The following is an 18,668-nucleotide window of genomic DNA, read 5'->3' as shown; positions in this document are numbered from 1 at the left end:
CAAGTACTGAGATTCTGAATGCATATGATGATTCATGAACTCATGTACTTTATGCAAGTTAAAGCATAGCCTCAGGTCAGCTATTCATGCATACTTAGCTGAGTATTGTTCTGTGCTTGCCATCTGAAACTATGTATGGGTGTTGCTGTATAATGTGTGCCTAGAGATTTTATAACCCTGTAAAACCTGGCTGCTTTATTGCAGTACAGAGCTGGTGAAGTGCTTACTTGGTTTGCATGGGTGCTGTGAAGCTTATTTCTGTAATGGGATAGGATAGGATAGGATAGGATAGGATAGGATAGGATAGGATAGGATAGGATAGGATAGGATAGGATAGGATAGGATAGGATAGGATATTTCTATTGGAAAGGATCTACAATTGTCACATAGTCCCACTGCCTGATCACTTCAGGGCTGACCAAGAGTTAAAGCACAATTTTGTGGTCATTATCCTAATGCCTGTTAAAGATTGACCATCTTGAGGTATTGACTCCTTCTCTAGGAAGCCTGTTCTAATGTTTGACCATTCTCCCAGAAAAGAAATGCTCCCTAGTGTCCAGTCTAAGCCTCCCTTGACACAGCAGCCACTCCAGTGGTCAATCTGTCTGCGACTATCTATAAATTTTGCCAAGATTACCAACACCAGGAATTTTGAATTCGTTTTGGTTTTTTTTCTCATAGTCAGAATCTGTACACATTTTGGTTTTAGTTTCATAAACAAAATTTCCACAGGTAACAGTAATTTTCCACAGTATTCTTTGTTCATTAAGTACATAATGACTGGGGTTTTTCTTACTCTGATTCAGTGACAAATTTTTTAGAATTTTTCCAGACTCTTTGCTAGCTTTCAGGCTCAGAAAACCATGTACTCGGATTAAGCAATCCCAAAACTTACATTGCAGTTCTATTTTCAACATTCACCACTTCATAAGAAAGCAGGAAATTTGTGGATATTCAGACTGGATGATAGTTAATGATTCTTTCAACTGAACTGCTTTTATTTTCTGATTTTAAAGAAAATATTGTCTTGAATGTAGAATGATTCCATTGGCATTTTTTCAGGGGCTACTAGTCATATCCAAATAGTGCAGCAGCATTCAAAAACTATGCAGAAGGTGTCATTCACTTTCTAAAAGAAAATACCTCATCCCACTAAGAAATTCAAACTTCCACAGCCACTAGTCTCCCATTCATCCTTTCTCTACTCAGTCAAGACATTTTTTACCCCTCTTCCTCTGTGAACTGCTGGGTTTCATTGTGCCCCTATATGGCACCTTGCAGTCAGCAGGAGGTGTAAAGATGAGGTGTAAAGTCCAGATTCTCCAAGGAACTCTGTAGGTTTTTGGCATTCCTGGGTCTTTGCTGTGTGTTTGAATGAAAGCACAGAATAGAGAAAATCTTTACTATGGCAACGAAGGGTTTGTGCAGCTGCTCCTACAAAGTGTTGGGGGTGGGACAAAGCTGTTCCTCATGTCAAAAACACTGCAGACAACATAAAGGTTTGTGGGGTGTGTAGGTAAGTGGCGTGGGTAGGTGTGAGAGCAGAGCTGGGAAATCCTTACATAAGAGTGTGTCAAATATTTTGGTAGCTGGTGATGTAATTTAAATGCCGTTTTGCCATTTGGAAACTAAACTTGCCCTGGAGTTTTGATTGTTTTTGCAATGGTAGTAATCATGAGGGTTTGCATTCAGAATATGATGGGGAAAATTAAATTCTTCCTTTGTCTGACACAATTTTGAAATTTCTGTTATGCATAGCCATAGAGCTGGATGATCTTGAATGCAAAAAGGTATTTTAAATCTCTCCGATGGACTATACCCCAAGTACCTTAGCACATGTGTGGGCATCCTTACCAAGAAATTGCTCTTGTTATTTTCTCCTTAAAAATTTCTGGAATATTTTGTATACTGTCACCATGTTCTTTTAACTATTTGTCCATCATGCTACCTAAGACTCAGAGTGAAATCTGCCTTCCTGCTAATATAAACTGTGAGCTCAGCCAAAGTTTGTATGAAAAGCTTTGTAAAGGTGTCTTACAAGTGAGATGAGACAATTTTTTATCTGCATGGAGCCTGCTCCATCCAATGAATCCAACCTGAAGCTGCATACATGAAACCTATGAACACTGTTTTCCCTGTTCTGTTCACCTCAGTTCCATGTTTGCATGCAGCTGGGCTGCACTGTGAACATTTCCATTTAGGTCACCACAGTCTGGTTAGCTTGTTTGAATGCAACAGGCAAAGATGTTTTCATAGTGAGATATCCAAAGATGCAAACCCTCCTGAGAATTTAGCGTGTAAGCGCTTTAAAAATCCCTGTAGCCACCTATCTACATTTCTGGGCTCTTTTAAAAGAGCTATTTCTTAAAAGTCAGATATCATTTATTTCAACTTTACAAAGCTGCATTTGAATATAAGAGGATTTGAAGGTTAGTGACATGAGCAAATTTGTAATTTTTTTTCCACTTTTCTTGTGCTTTGCAAAATATTGCATGTTTATAGAAATAACAAAGTAGATAGACAGACACTGTCAGGCTAAAATTCATATTTGTTTCCAGAAATGCAGGAAATGAAGAGCCAAAGAACTTTTCTCTAAACAAAATTGATGATTTGTTTAGCAGTTTTGCTTGCTAAAAGCTGTGGGTGATATGAGCTATAAATTAGGAATAGCTGCTATAATTATGTGGTGGTTGTTGCACGTCTGACTGAAACCCAGCCCTCCCCTTAACTAACCTCAGAGAAGCATTTAATATGGAAGGGAAATTTTCTTTTGTATTGTGTGCCTTTAAACAAGCTCACTTGTGTAACTGTGCTGGTAGGTTCACGTCATTGAACTCTCTCAACAGAGAAGCAGGTTAAGTTGAATGAAGTATTACTAAAAAATAATCCTCAAACCACCTCACCAGGGGGCTTAATTTAGTACTAATCTCATATCTGCTATTTTCAGAAAACTGTTTCTTATAAAATGAAGCAACTATAGAGCTTCTATTATTATTAGCAAAAATAATAGCTGATGAAGTTATCCAGTGCTCTCAGGAGACAGGTATTATTATAATATTAATAGTAATGAGTAAAATGAGGCACAGAAAGATTAAGGCCAAACTCAGCTGTATATGAATTGCCCAAGGTCATGGAATAATCAGCTGTATGCTAGGCACAGCACGAAAACAAAACAATAGCAAAACAAACCCTGAATCATAGTCAGTTGCTTATTCGCAGAAGAATGATCTTCTGAAAAAGGTATTTTTCACATGGTTTTCATCAGTCTTTTGAATTATATCATCATTTTGTGTCTCTTGTCAAGCAAGGCCTTCCTCTGTTGCAGTAACTCTGTTTAGGGGTTCTTTATATCACTCAAGGGAATAGTTAAGGCTTTGTCTCTGATTAATAGAAAACTTTTTATCAATGATTTACAGAGGGGCACCGTGTTTTTCAGAGAATAGGGGAATTATAAAAAGTAATAATCTGAGAAGGGATCAAAAATTCTCATAATAGCTCTAAAGCTACTTTGTAATTCCCTCCTGTGCTTTTTGTGCTTTGCTTCATCGGGTACTTGTTGGTAGGACAAAAATTAGGTGAGGTTCACCCTATGTCTTAATTTTGTGGTTTTTCTCCACTTCTGTTCATTTTATAAAGATTACAAGGATTTTAACATGAAAATTATTTATGATCTCTCTGATTATGTTTAGACTGAAGACAAGAGATACTGAGCATCTAAAGAAGCCATATCTGATATGCAGAAACTTTCCTATACTGCAAGTACATGCAGTCTTTCAATATGTATTTATTAGATTTATTTAGAGCCTATCCAGATAGAGTTTGGTTTTCTCTTAGCTGTAGGTTGTTGTTCTTATGCTACTGATGTCTTATATGATAACAGCCATGCTAAAGGTTTTTATTTATCAGCTATGCAGGCATCTACTTGAGGAGAATTGTTAGGCAGTAGTAGAGACTGTAGACCCTGTGCTGTTGGTTTGGCATTATTTCACTGACCACAGTGGCTGAGTTAAACAAAGATGTGCAAATACCACAGTCAGCAGAATGTCAGTTTGGCTCGATGGCGCTGTGCACCTCATTGGTTCTCAAATTTTCAAATCCATTGAATATAGGATCAAAAATACTGGCATTATAAGGGTGGTCAGCTCACCCCTACTTGCCTGTTCAAAGCAGGTATAGCATAAAACTAGGTAAAGCTAGCCAGGATCTTATCAAGTCAAGTTTTGAATACCCCCAATGACGCAGATTAAGGGAGCTCATTCCAGCACTTGGCTGTTCACACTGTGAAGGATTTTTTTCCTTAGGCTTGTCTCAAATTTCCCTTGCCACAGCCTGTGACCTGTTAACTCTTGTCCTTTCACTCTGCATCTCTGATAACAGTCTTCTTTGCAACATATTTTTCAGAAGAGAGAGAAAAAAATGGGTTTAGATTTATTTTAGCCTTTGCTTTCTCATGGTGACTAAAAAAAAATTAAATTAGAAATTTAATCCACCGACACTGATCATGTTCTGCTTCTTAGAGGTTCTTTGCCAGGCTCTCTCCAGTTCTTGTGCCTGGGCCCTGAAGATTTTGTGAACATAGCTAAACTTCCAGATGTAGTTTCTCAATTGCCAAATGGGGTAAATGTGACTTCTCTGGTTGTATTTACCATGCTTTTGCTAATGTGGTCCTGTGTGTCATCCATAGCCTCCATCACTGCATAGATGCTCTGGCCATTCACATTATCACCAGGACAGCAAGTTCCTTTCTGGCAAAGTTTTTATCTATAAAGTCAGTCCCCAGACTGTGCTTGTGTGCAGTTGCCCTGGCCCAGTTGCAGCATTGACATCTCTCATTGCTGAATTTCATGACAGTCCTGTCAGCCTTTCCCTCTGCTTTGCTGAAATCCCTTGAATAGAAGCCCTCCTGTCTGGGTGTTTGACTATTCCTCCTGGTTTGATGCCATCCCCAACTTTTCTAAGAATCGATTCTGTTCCACTGCCCACACTGTGATGAAGATGTTAAATGTAATGAAGTATTGTTCCATCTCAGCTGCAGGAGTAGGTTTTTCAAGAATATTTCAGTTCTGCAGCGTTCAGCAGCAAGGAATTGATGCAGATTTTCTGTGCTATGGCAGAAGTATCCATTTCTCTGTTTCTTATGACTGTCTCAGGGTAAAAGCTGCTAGTCTCATAGCATATTCAGTCTGTCAGAATTCATTTCCATAAAGACTGCTGCCAGGCAAGATTCATATGGTTTCGTATGACTGGCTGTTGAATGCGCATCTCTACAGTCTTTGTGATTCAAAACCCGTTGATAAATCAGCAAAGGTTCTTCTCTTCATTATCTTAAACATTTCCTTGTAAAATATAGTGGTAAAAGTTGAAATTGTTACTACCTGAGATTTTTTAGAATCCTTTGTAAAATGCTGGTATTTCTGTGATGTGTTCCCACATATTGTCTGGTGTTCAGTTTTCCATACGTTTTGTTTTACAAGGAAAAAAAGCAATGGAGTTACAGATTTCCATGGCAACGGGTATAATTCTATTTCCTTTGTTTTGTGAAGCTGAAACAGGCAAAGGAATGTTTCATTAAATAACAACTATGGATTTGAAAAGACTTGGTTATATGGCATGTGGGCATGTATGTACAACTTCTCCTGAGCCAAGCAACTTTTGCCAGCAGAAAAAACAAACATCTGGCTTTTGTCTGAAAATTAAATTAGGGGAAGAAAGGTTGCTAATGATAGGATTTATTGGGCTGATGCAAGTATATGGAAAGATAAAGCAATCTATGAACATTTCTCTGTCTCCCACCTTTCCAAACTGAGTTCCTGACTTGCAGCTACTTTTGCTATATTAGTAAATACACATCAGTAAGGAAGCAAAAATTTCACTGGCTTCTTTCAGAAGTTTGAATTGCAATTCAGATAATCATATCTCTCACTACCAGTTGTTTCTAGGCCACAAAACCCCAAATACTTCCATTATATAGTTTTATTTAGAAGTGTATGCACTGCTTTTTAATGATCGCTTATTTCAATTTTAAAAGAACAATGTCAAGAAATCTCTGGCTGTATCTATCTATATACATGATCATGGTGTGATCCCTGTGTGCAAGGACACACAGTGGAAAAGAACAGCCCTTTATTTTCATATACCAGCTTCTCAGTTGATTTTAGATCTGTAAAAAACTCAATTAAAGGCCATGCAGCTCCTGAAGTAAATATTTAATTGTTAATAATAGGTTTTCTTAAATTAAATTAATGTGTGTTCATATGTGCAGGCATATGGCTCCCTCTCGCCCCCCTCAAAAAATACAGTATGTTTCAAAGCTAAAACTTATTAATTTACATTCATGTGCATTCCATATGTATAACTAGCCCCAGTATGTGTGATTCAAGATGCATTTCAAATGTCTAAAAGTAAATAGTTAAAGGGAAAGAACCATGTTTTTTGAAGATTTTTGAAGAGTTATCTGGGAAGACTTTACCACATAGTAGTAATTTTAATGCATGCTACGTTAGCTATTTCTTGTTTTTAATTGAAATGTCTTTGTATGACATATAAAACTAACTTCTGAAAATGTCAGAAAGTAGAGGTCAGCCAGACTATGTGTGTTGCTGAATACTAGAGTCATGCACTGATAAGCTTAATGAGGAATATTCATGAAAAGTTATTGATGATTTCAGTTTCAGAAAGTATTCAGAAAATTGTCTTCCTGTCATTTTATTAAAGTTCATCGGTCAGTAATTTCTGTATACCGAAATGAAGTTAAAAGAGATGTGATTTCCACAAGTATATGTAATTGGAAACTACTGATTTGTTTTAGACAATAGAAGAAAAACTTCTTGAGAAATCTCAAGAGGTCAAAGTAATTTGCTTTATCAGAAATAATTGAAGCCAAATAACTGTAGGGGGAACAGTGAATATAGATTGCAGCATTTTTTAGAAATCCAGTTTTCAGCCCCAAATTTATTCAAGTGGGGTTCTCCCAACTGAGGACAGTCTGTGTTCATCCCTATTTCACCTTTCTTGCCACATGCTATAGAGAGACGTTTTTCATACCATGGCTTCCACCACACCAGTTCTGAAGCAAACTTCTATGAAGTCAGAAAGGTTGTCCTTACAGTACTCCCAAGTAAAACACTGAGATTTCAAGTGTCCCAAATATCTGTTTAAAATATGTCATATCTTTTGGCAAGTAATTCCATGAAAAAAACTCATACTTTGAAGGTTTTGCCAGAGCATTTCATGCTGAGTCAGACTCTAGTAGCTTTGTAAGAAGGAGGAATACTCAGCAGAACAAGGAGAGTGAAAAACAGACAGGGGAATGAGGACAGAGGAAGGACTTGTATGTCAGCACTGATAGCAAGCCTCACTATTTTTAGCCCTGGCTTGACAAACCTCATGAAAGAGCCACTTCTGGAACTCCATAACTCTCAGGCTGAATTACCCAGAAAACACTTGCTCCAAATGAAGAAGACAAGTTTTTGTTGAGGGTCTCCTTCTTTGATCTCTCTAACTGATGCATTTCAGTTTGTTCTTTTCCACCTCAACTGACTTATCCTTACACTGTTCAGAAGACAGATCTGGGACTCTCCCTATTCAGTAAAACCTTTTCTATAATTTTAAAAATGACACTCACAGACTGGTTGAAGATGGAAGGGTCCAACCTCTCTAGCTCAAGCAGTGCCATCGAAACTGGTTTTCCAGCAACACGTCCCAATGTCTTTTGAATATCTGCAACATGAGAGATTGCACAACCTTCCTGGGAAATCTGTGCCAGTGCTTATTCCACCTCATAGCAAAGGTGTTTCCTGATCTTCAGCAGGAATCTCCTGTGTTTCAGTTTCTGCACATTGTCTCTGGTCCTGACACTGAGCACCACTGTAAGTAGCCTGGTTCTGTCTTCTTTCCCCCTCCCATCAGGTATTTACAAACATTGATGAGATAAAACCGTCCCTGCTCCAGGCTGAACAACCCCAGCTCTCTCAGCCTGTCCGCATAGCAGAGGTGATCCTTTCCCCTGATTATCTTCATGGCCCCCTCTGCACCTGCTCTAACAGATCCCTCTCTTTTTTGTGCTGGGGCTCTTAGAGCTGGATGCAGTGCCCCATGTGGGGTCTCACGAGGCAGAAGAGAGGGAGAATCACTTCCCTCAACCTGCTGGCTCAGGTGTGGCTGGCATTCTGGGCTGCAGGCATACATAGCTGCCTCCTATTTCATGGCAACAGAAAGGACAATCAATATCTGCAAATAACTTCTGTGCAAAACTGGATTCTCTACCATGCACACATATATATATGTATACATACATGTATTTCTTGAAGACATTAGCTCAGTTGTGTTTGTTTCTACTGAGACCAGAAGTATAGCCAGGCTTGAAATAGTCTCAGCTCTTTCCATGTTGGCATTATCTCCCATGTCATTAGTGAATGATTTTATGCAATGAAAAATGGATAAAGTGTTTCTTATTTATAGTAAAATGGCTCAAACCTTTGAAAAATGTAAGAATCTGAGCTTCTACCCTCACACTAATTATTATAGTTTCCAGGAAACTACTTTCACAAAAGGAAGAAACCCACAATTTTGTGACGGAATATAGGTGAAGACACACACCTTACTGACATTCAACAAATATAACCCCAACGTGCTGTAAAATGGATCTAATTTTCCTCCAACTTCAATCCTTTCTGTCTGGCAACATTGATCTATTATGAGCTTCTTTTAGAGGAAAGAAAAAATAAAATAAAAAAACTTTTTCATGAGACTTGTGAGGTCATATATTGGTGAGGGATTTGCCAATATTATGTATTCTGTCAGGAGCAGCAAGTTGGATTAAACTGTAAAAATAAATATAAATCAGTGCATAGCAAATAAATAGTATGCTGATACCTATAAATTATTATATTAATAGTTGACATGTTTAAATAATTAACACAGTCCAAGCAACACATATAAAAATGAACATAACTATGTTCTAAGCAAGCTAAGTGATTGTGAAAAAAGGGCTACAGAAGAATTGTAACCAAAGAGTACTAGTAACACATCACCAAAGGAAAGAATTTTCTCACTGGTATTTCATGGGACTGTATCTGCATCCAGTTTTATTAAGTATTTTCAAAGAAGGATCAAGGCTCAGTCTAGTCATTTTACTCCATATCTTACATTTATAACAATGTGGAAGTGGATCAATGAAGAGACAGAATTCAAAATGACGAATTGGAAAATTGTTTGGAGCAGGAGAATTGATTTTAAAAGAAACCTGGGCAAACCTGTGCTGATGAAGAAACAGTCTGCTTTACAGTACTGGATGAGAACTGTTTTTTGTAAAATAGATCTATGTGTCATAGTATAAAAGTTGAATCCAGGACAACCGTTGCTGCTTTTGCAAAAAAGACAAACATGATACCCTTTTTTTGGTCATGATAAGAAAATGAGAAAACACTATGCCAGCTAATTGACACTTGTGAGGTGAAATATATTTCTTAAGCCCTCTTTCTCTTCAAGGCATAACACAAAAAGTAACCTTCTTTGGAGTTAGAAAGAAAAAAAATCTAAATAATGATATTAGATTCATATTTCTAGACTACTACTCTCGTTAGTCTTCTTTGACCTAGTTCTCTTGCTATTTGTTTAAAGACACTAATGAGAATTTGAAATGAGACAGAGGGTTTTATCCATAATAAACTAACCTATTTTCAGAGCATATCTGTAAAAAGCAAACTGTCCTTATTGCAGACTAAAAAAAAATATGGAATGAACTATAAATTGCTCAGTTTGTCTCCTCAAGCCAAATGTATTTTCTGTCACCTTCAGTGTTTTGACTTTTTAATGAAAAAAATAAAACAGAGAGAATAATATGCTAAAAAGATCAAAGCTCAGAACCCTAATACAGTTAACAGGCTCCATTTTTGGAATTGTATTCATTATTGGTATCAGAGTAACAAATCTATTGAAGTGAATGGAGATGGCCTATGGGAATTAAAAGAATATTTACTCTTTAAGACTTTCATAAAAGAGCAATAATGAAAAATATGGGAAAATTCTTACAGTGACACATTAATAGAATTCTTTCTTTTTTTTTTAATTTTTATTTTAATCAAATAGACCTGTAAGAATAATAAAGTTGTCACTGGAAAAGCAAAAACTTCATAGAGCTCACTATTTTTGATATTATGGCTTTGGATATTAGATTTGAATACAGAAAAGAAATGTAATGTTCACTGTATGAAAGGTATTTTATCAGACAGATTCTGGGGAAAATGGATGAAGCGTAACTACTGCATGTTTCCTGTCAGTTAACAAAAATGCTTCAGTGATAATTGTGGTTTTTATATTCCTACCACAAAATTCCCTGAGTTAATGTGGTTTTCATGTGTGCATTTCTACTTTTTACTTAAGTTCTAGTACTGTTCTCACTTTCTACCTCATAAACTGGGGGAAAAAGTCTAGGTTATGTTTTTTATTTCCTGAAGGAAGTCTCATCAGATTTGAGAAATATTTGTAGCTAAATCATTCTAGGTTCATGATTAATTTGGTATATTGCTCTTGCTTTCCTCTGTCAAGACCAGAGCACAGATGCAACACAGCAAAGCAACCCTCAGTGAAATCAGGGAATGCTTTGGGTTGGAAGGGACCTTTAATGGCCATCTGTCCAACTTCCCTACAATGAGAAGGAACATCTTCAACTAGACCTGGTTGCTCAGAGCCCAGCCCAATCTGACCTTGAATGTGTCCAGGGATGAGGCATCCAAAACCTCTCGGGGCAACCAATGCCAGTGTTTTACCACCCCCATCACAAAAAATTCCTTTTTCATGTCCAATTTAAATTTACCCTTTTTTAATTTAAAACCCTCACTCCTTGTCCTGTTACAACAGGCCCTGCTGAAAAATCTGCCCTATTTTTCATATGGGCCCCTGTAAAGTACTGAAAGGTCACAATAAGGTTTCCCTGAAGCTTTGTCCCTGAACATCTCCAGTCTGAACCCCAGTTCTCTCAGTTTGTCTTCACAGGAGAGGCATTCCAGCCCTCTGATCATTTTTGAGTCCCACCTCTGGATGTGCTCCAGCCAATTCCTGTCTTTGTGCTACAGACCCCAGAGCTGGACACAGTACTCCGGGTGGGATTTCACCAGAGTGAAGTAGAGCAGCAGAATCATCTCAAATTCATTCCCAAATAGAAATGTTTACTTCTTCTCTGTGTCTTTGCTGCCTCTGTCATGATGGGCCCTTTCTGTACAGTTGATGCTTATGCATCTGAGCCTGTTTGCCAGCTCCTGAGAAAAATGTGTTGGTGTTGCAAACAACAGCTGAATATTGGCCTGTTATTTAAGAACAAATCCAGACCCAGAGATGTTTTAATTTTATGCATGGTAAAAAGACTTAATGAGATAGGTGAAATAATTTTAAATACATTTTAACCATTACATTTCTGTTAAATGAAGGACAGTAATAAATCTTTGCAGAATGATTTACCTGCTTTGAGAAAATAAGAAAATTTAAAGGTTATTTACTTGATTTTCAACAGTGAAAAGTTCTCTGTTTGCATTAGCTGCTTCAAAAAAAGTGTGGAGTGCCAGTTGGTTTTTAATGAGGCATAGTAAAAAGACAAAAGGGAAGGGCATGGAGGATAAAGTCTCTGAACTTATAAATGTGTTCTCTTTCACTGGTCTGGAACACCAGAGGTCTTGAACCTGAGCATCTAATTTTTTAACAGTTAGACAGTTTTGTAAATCTTCCCTGATTTACAAGTTGTTTGTTTGTTTTGTTTTTCTAGTTTAACTTCATTAGCTACCAGAATTTAATTTACAAGTGGGAGTCAGGGATTTTGAAAGAGTAGATCTCTGTACTTTAAATGTCAGTTTAGCTTGTAATTATTAATATAAAAAAGAGCAATCTAGTAGTATATGAACAATTGATAATATGGATGTTTTTATGTATTTTCTTCACTTTCGTTTTCAAGTTTTTTTATCTGAAACACCCACAATGTAATATATAAGATGTTCTCCAGAGAAAATGGGTTTCAGTCAATATATTATTCAATTTTCTTTGAACAGAGAAATATTTTTACTACCAGCAGTTTGTAGAAGTAAGCATTCTGTCATTGTCAATTACATTTGATCAACAATTTGAATTTTATATGGATAAAACAGATTAAAAGAAAAATTACAGCTGATGGTAGTCTACTATTCAATAAAAATAACTCCACGGATAAATTAATATTACCATCCCTTATATGATATACAAGGTAGTAAGGTCTTCAAATCCAAAGGTTTATGTTTCTATTTTAAAGTTACAAATGAAAAACAAAATTGATATTTTATTTTAAAGTTGGGGTTTTTTTCTGAGGATGATATTGTAATAAACTAGAAATTGCATTTTTTTCTCTGTGGAGTCCCCAGAGAAATGTGGTTCATCTGGTCTTATTGCAGTTAGCATATGGTGATAATTCTTACCCAAAAGGTGATATCAGAAGTTGTTCCTTAGTTAGAGAATCTGAGGAAACAAAGTATTGTGAATGCTTTCAGTGCAGTCTTCTGCACTAAAGCAATTCTTACCTTATTTTATAATGAGAACAGATTTTTTTTTTTATTCTCCTAAATCTCTAATGTGTGCAAATAAAGTTCTTCTACATCACTATTGGTCAGATGAGGCAGGAGCTAATCAACTCAGATGAGGAATGATGATACATTTAGTCACATATTCCATTCAATCTGTGGATTTAGCTTTGAGATAATAAACTGCAGTCAAATAAACTGCAGATAATAAACTGGTTCTATTTACTGGAATTATTTATTTCAGAATGCATACTAAGAAAATGTTTTGCCTTTAATTTACCTTTTGAGTCATTAAATTATTAATAAATAATTGGTAAACTAAATTTCAAAGATTATTTTATATAATTTTCCTCTTTGGCAAATTTACTCTTCTTACCCTTGCTATACAAACATGGTAAAATAGTATATAGGGTTTGTTACTGTCCTAATCTCTACAATAAAGGAAATTCTGTATATCAATAAAATGTAAACCCCTAAGCCTCCCTAAAGTTGGAATTCTTGTGAGAAGGCTTTCAGACTTCTTTTTTAATGAACTAAATGTTTCTGGAAGCTCTTTACTTCATATCAAATAGCTTCTAGTTATGATCTGCACCACTGACAAATGAAATGTAATACTTGGCTGCAAATGAGCAGAAAAGACATTAGTTGTATACTGGGAGTTATTTTGATGGCAGTTCTCAAGAAAACAACAACAGAAGTAATTACAGCAGATTGATCTGAAGCAAAATATATTCCATGCGTCAGTTTGTGTTAATATTCAAAATTTAAATCATTTTAGATCTTTGGGTGGATGTTGTCTCTAAATATATTTTGGGGGAAGGAAGAGATTTCAATTACAGAATAATATGAGTACAGTTAAAAAGGGCTTCTTTAAATTTGGCATTATGATTCTCAATGAGGAATCCCTAAGAACTAATGACTAAACCTGCAGTAAATGATCCAAACCTTGAATACCTTCTGCTCTGGAGCTGAACTCTCTGCAAATGAGTTTCTAGGCACACCCTCTCAGAGTACCATCCTGGTGCCTCCCCTGAAACTAAGAGATTTTTCATTCTAAATATTCAGACCTAATTGATCCTTCAGTATTGATATTTTCAGACATCCTCTGAAAAAATTATGCTTGCAGTGTTATGGTGATTTGTTAGATCCCAAAAATTATTGATCACATTTTAAATTCTGTAAAGCCAGAGGTACAAAATATTTGCAGGTGCATTCTCTTTTCTTCTAGACACAGAAGGCTTAACAGTAATATCCAAAGAGGTTGCCAGAATGCACAGTCCTTCATCTTTCTTTTTTCTCTGTAGTGTTGCCTTGTCTTTCACTCACATCAATAGTTTGTTGGAGACAGAGATCTCTTTAATAAATTTGACATTTCCTCTGTCAGGTTTCTGTGCTGTAGCTCTTGGTCACAGGGACACTTACCATGCAATTCCCAATTTCAGTCGCATAAAGTCTCCCAGACCAGGAAAATCTGCTCTTGAAGCTGAGCCTGCTACTGGTGATGAGACGCCTCCCCTTCAAAGGAGGATTAGGAGATTAATGACTCTCCATTGCTAATTCTCTGCTGGTTGTTTCAGATTCTCTCTTAGCATCTTTCTGGGTATTCAATCCAATATGCAGGCTAAATGACCAAAAGGAAATGTCATTGCAGAGGGATTTTAGAATTCAGGCATATGTTAATCCATCGTTTTCATAAAGAAGAACATAACAAAACCCTGGCAGCAAGAAGAATAGCTGTAGAAAATTAGGGACATATTGTGATGTCCTAATATTAACCTCTGCTAGTGAACCTATAGACCCAGATTCACTTTTGCAGCTTTTTCCTGAGCATTCACAGTGCTGATGCTTGTAACACAGTTTAAATAATAGTGGAAAACCTGTGGTAGTTTAGAAAATGGTATGTGCACGACAACATAGATTCAATTTACAGTTTTGAGATTATTAATCAAGGATGCTTATGTGTGACCTTCCATTTATGTTTGCTTTGGCTTTTAGCTCCAGACCAGTCTGTCTGAACCAATGACTTTATCCAAGTCGATCTCCCTTCCTCGTAGTGCATATTGGCATCACATCACCCGGCAGAACAGCGTTGGAGAAATCTACAGTTTACAAGGCAAGTTGCTTATAATGCCATCTCCATTAGCTTCTTTCCATTTCACCAGAATTCATGCAAATTGCTTTTTATTTGCACTGGTTATTTTCTCTCCATTTCATTTTATCAATTGTCAGGAACCTCAGCAGGATTCCCAAATTTACATAAAATAGGTTTCTTTTAGTCATTTTGTAAACAAATGGTGAAAATTATTTCTAGAATCACCACATAAAGTTGGATAGACAATTTGGCTCAATGTGGCTTCTCAGTAGCTAATGAATGTCAGGTTGTTTTAGTATTTTCTACCAATGAGATGGGGCAAGTATTTGGGCAACCTCAGGGTGCCAAATTAAATCTACATAAAGTGGCTATATAAGTTGCAAGATTAAAACAGAGTAATTCTAGGAAGAAGAGCTATTCTTGGTGAATTTGCTTGGCAAATCATATATGTGAACTGTTGACTCAACTTACTTACAGACCTTCAACAAATCATCTTCTGTCTATGGTTTTCTTTCATATGTTTAGATTTGCTAAAGCTTTCAAATGCTATAATTAGCATAACTTGATGATGATGATTCACTGCTCTTAAGCTGAAATTGATTTTTATCTTATAGGAAAATGAAATTATTGCTACATTTAAAATGTAGACCTTTTAAAAATAGCCTTTTGTAAACATATCGCTTTGTATTATTTCTAAAGGCCTTAAGTTTTAGTTCTCTCTTAATAATCTGTTTGCATAAATAATTTACATTTAGATAGGAGGTTAGAAACTGCTTACTAACAAGAGTCCCCAAAGCAAGGAGACAGTACATATTTTCAATAAAATAAGTGAAATTCAGTGTATAGATGAAGGACATTAAATGCTTTGTTTTGTGAATTATCACATAAATTAAAATCAGCAGGTGAAATGTGCATTCAGTGGATGAGTCATTAAAGGGTACAAGCATTTGTTTCCCATCGTTCTCCGTAGAGCAAAGTTTATTTTTAATCATGTTTGTAGTCTTACATTTCAATACCAGTAATGGAAAAAAAGAAAATATTATTTCAGAAGCTGTTTGTGAAAAAAGTTGTACTTGTACCTCATCCTACATATATTCATCATGTTACTGATATTCTTAATGGACGCAATGAGAATGCAAAAAAGAAGTTTATTTGTAGAAATGTTAGTTTTCTTCTTCTTGTGTTTTGATGTGTCTTTTCTTCATTAGAAAGACAGTAAATGTGTTATATTCACTCTCAATTTTTTTTCTTCCTTATAAATGGCCTTTAAAGTAAAGGAAAGCAAAACTTTAAAATAACAATAATATATCTATACCACCAAGCTGTGCAGGATTCGACATACTGGAAGTGTATGATTAAAAATGTAAGAATTTTTCTTTCTGGATGTATGCAGATTTTATTCACATTTCCACTGAAATGTGGGGCTAATAAATATTTCAGAACTTAAGATTTTCATTTTTCCTACATGTACTATGATGACTGAAGCCTGAGAAAATGTGGTTAATTTCAGAAGAGACTGATATTCAGTCATGCCAGTGGGCAAGGAAGTGCATCCAGAAGACTCTGGTTGCAAAACTTTTCCACGCAAGACTACCCTTCACTATCTGTAATGAAAATCTCTTTGAACCTTCTGCTGCAATTACTAATTAAAATCAGTGAATTTGCCGCAATTACTAATTAAAAACAATGAATTTGTGTAGAAAGTGAAGCGGCTGCAAAGCGCACCTTTTCCTCCTCGCACCTTGTCATTCCGACAGCCTTTGCACTGCAGGGCTGTCAAAGCATCAGCCCACAGGAGCTCTGCAGATGTGGGTGGAAGGTGGGCAGCAAGGAAGCAGATTGCAAGCATCACTTCAGCCCTCACCTTCGCAGAGCAGCCAGCTGAGAGGAGCTGGTGCAGAGGGAAGCATCACCTGCTGCTGCCAGAATCTCCTCCGAGCTTCCAAAGGTGCCTCGCGCCTTCGGAGCGGAGACGTTCTCTTCAGAGAATGGGACACTGGTCTCAGCTCTGCACTTCATGGGCATCTACAACAAAGCTTTGAACACTCAGGAAACAAGTCTGAAAATTCTCCACATACTTCTGAACATCTCACAAACTCTGAAGTGAAATAAACAGAGTGATGTCTACCTGAATCCAGGTGACTGTCAGTGTCAGTCAGAGTAGCCAGGTTCACTGCTACATGCAAGGGCTTCCACAGTGCCAATTACTTCAAACTTGCAGGCTGAGGTGACTGGAATTTAATTAATAGCAGCTGGTGATGTATAAGGAGAAATGAATATGTGCTCATACTACCTTAGATAAATTGTCTCTTTGGGAGTTATTTAGCAGTCAAATTTAACTTAATTAGTAGTGTGTGTTGATCTGATAATGAATATGCTATGGAGTAAGAAGGTAGTGGGTTTTGTGATTTTTGGTTTTTAAAAACTACATTTCAGATGAAAAAGGGGCCTTCAATAAATGAGTGTTGGGTCTATTATGCTCCATTAGCCCATGAAAATACTTACATGTAAAGAACTGTAGAAATTAAAACATAGTATAATAGAGCTAAAGTAACACAGGTTGCACAAAATATCATCAAATGAGATGGGATAGTTTCTATTGATAATCCAAGTTTGCCTTTAATTACAGTTTAGAAATTAAATAGTGTCCTTTAATATTTATTATCAAAGAGAAATTTAAATAGCAGAGGAAAAAGACCTCTACACCATTTTTGTGCATACATGAGTATGGCATGTATGAATTGTATGTTTTCATAAATAATTGACAGCTCTAAAAAAATTTTGAGCCCAACAGAAGATAAACATTCATTGATATGTTATGCTAATACACATCAAAAAATTGATAAAAATGCGAAGCCAAGAGTAACCTTATTAACTGAAACCTTGATTAAAAAGGAAAAAATATAACAGCCATATAGGCGTGTAAAAAATTACCTTGTATGTTTACTTGTAATTTAGTGTTTCTTGTTTATACCTACCAAAAAATTTAAAACTGTTACACAGGATATTTAAAATTGACAAACAAAACACATGAGTTCTTATACAACAAAAGATATTAAGGAGAATTAATCTTTTTTTAGTTTGATTTTTTTTGTTGTTTGTTTGGTTGGTTGGTTGGTTTTTTATTTATTTTCCATTTAGAGCTTTTAATTTGTTTAAAATGAAAAAAAAAAGATTGCAGACTGAATTTTCAGATATCTGAAGAACTCTAGTCCTTGCCCTTTAGAGTTTGGATGATACAAATGTTAAACACAGTCAGTTTGTGTATTATTATATAAATAAGGCCAAATAGAATTTTGGTATTGAAACATTAATTAGCTTTTTGTATTGCAGTTATTGAAATCCCTGAGGAAATTATGTTCAGAAAATCTAATTACAGCCTGGCCTTTTTCCAAGAAATTCAAAATTAAGAAATGCTTTCAGTCACTCCTGTTGTGTTTGATCTGGTTTGTCCTCATTTTTTGGACTTGGATTTTGCTATCCATACTTTAAATAATGAACACCTACCCACAAAGGCAGTGCTAGTCATTCCATGAGAGTGCTTATGTGAAAGAGCACATATTTGTATAAGAATTACACCAGTAACATCTTACCTGTTTCTTCCAAAAAGAGAACACTAAAGGGTTGGGGTTTTTTTCCCCCATTTTTTTCCACATTTTTTTTCACAGTATTGCTTATCACAATTTGTTTATAATGAATTTTATTTGCTCTGTCAAAAATTATTGCCACAGTTTGTTGTAAACCCATAGCAAAGTAATTAAATTACATGGAAAAATATTAAGAAGCTCACTAAGAGTCAGATTTATAAACGTAGTGAGGAATTTTGAGAAATAAAACTATCATCTTTGAACAGATAGGACTTCAGTTTGTAAGCACATGCCAAACTCATTAGCAGACAGAAATAATAAATGACCCTGATGAAGTTTGAAGGAATTTTGCTGTTAATATACAATTACCTTTTGTATGTAACAATAAAGATGCCAGAAACATAAGGCTGGTTTTGGTTTTGCAAACCAAAATGGAAGGAAGCTGTGGTC

At 36.0% G+C, this 18,668-nt stretch overlaps 1 protein-coding gene across 1 annotated transcript in view; it reads left to right on the top strand.

Annotated features, from left to right (window-relative positions):
• Positions 1 to 18,668, top strand: part of DOK6 (docking protein 6) — a 252,940-nt gene that overhangs the window by 185,953 nt on the left and 48,319 nt on the right. Inside the window, exon 7 of the mRNA XM_074547905.1 lies at positions 14,535 to 14,652. Coding sequence (XP_074404006.1) covers positions 14,535 to 14,652 — 118 coding nt within the window. The remainder of the gene's footprint in view (positions 1 to 14,534; positions 14,653 to 18,668) is intronic.

The sequence above is a fragment of the Zonotrichia albicollis genome, chromosome 1 (genome assembly GCF_047830755.1).
Source record: "Zonotrichia albicollis isolate bZonAlb1 chromosome 1, bZonAlb1.hap1, whole genome shotgun sequence".
In the NCBI taxonomy this organism is placed as follows: Eukaryota; Metazoa; Chordata; class Aves; order Passeriformes; family Passerellidae; genus Zonotrichia; species Zonotrichia albicollis.
This window is presented reverse-complemented; position numbering and strand designations above follow the sequence as displayed.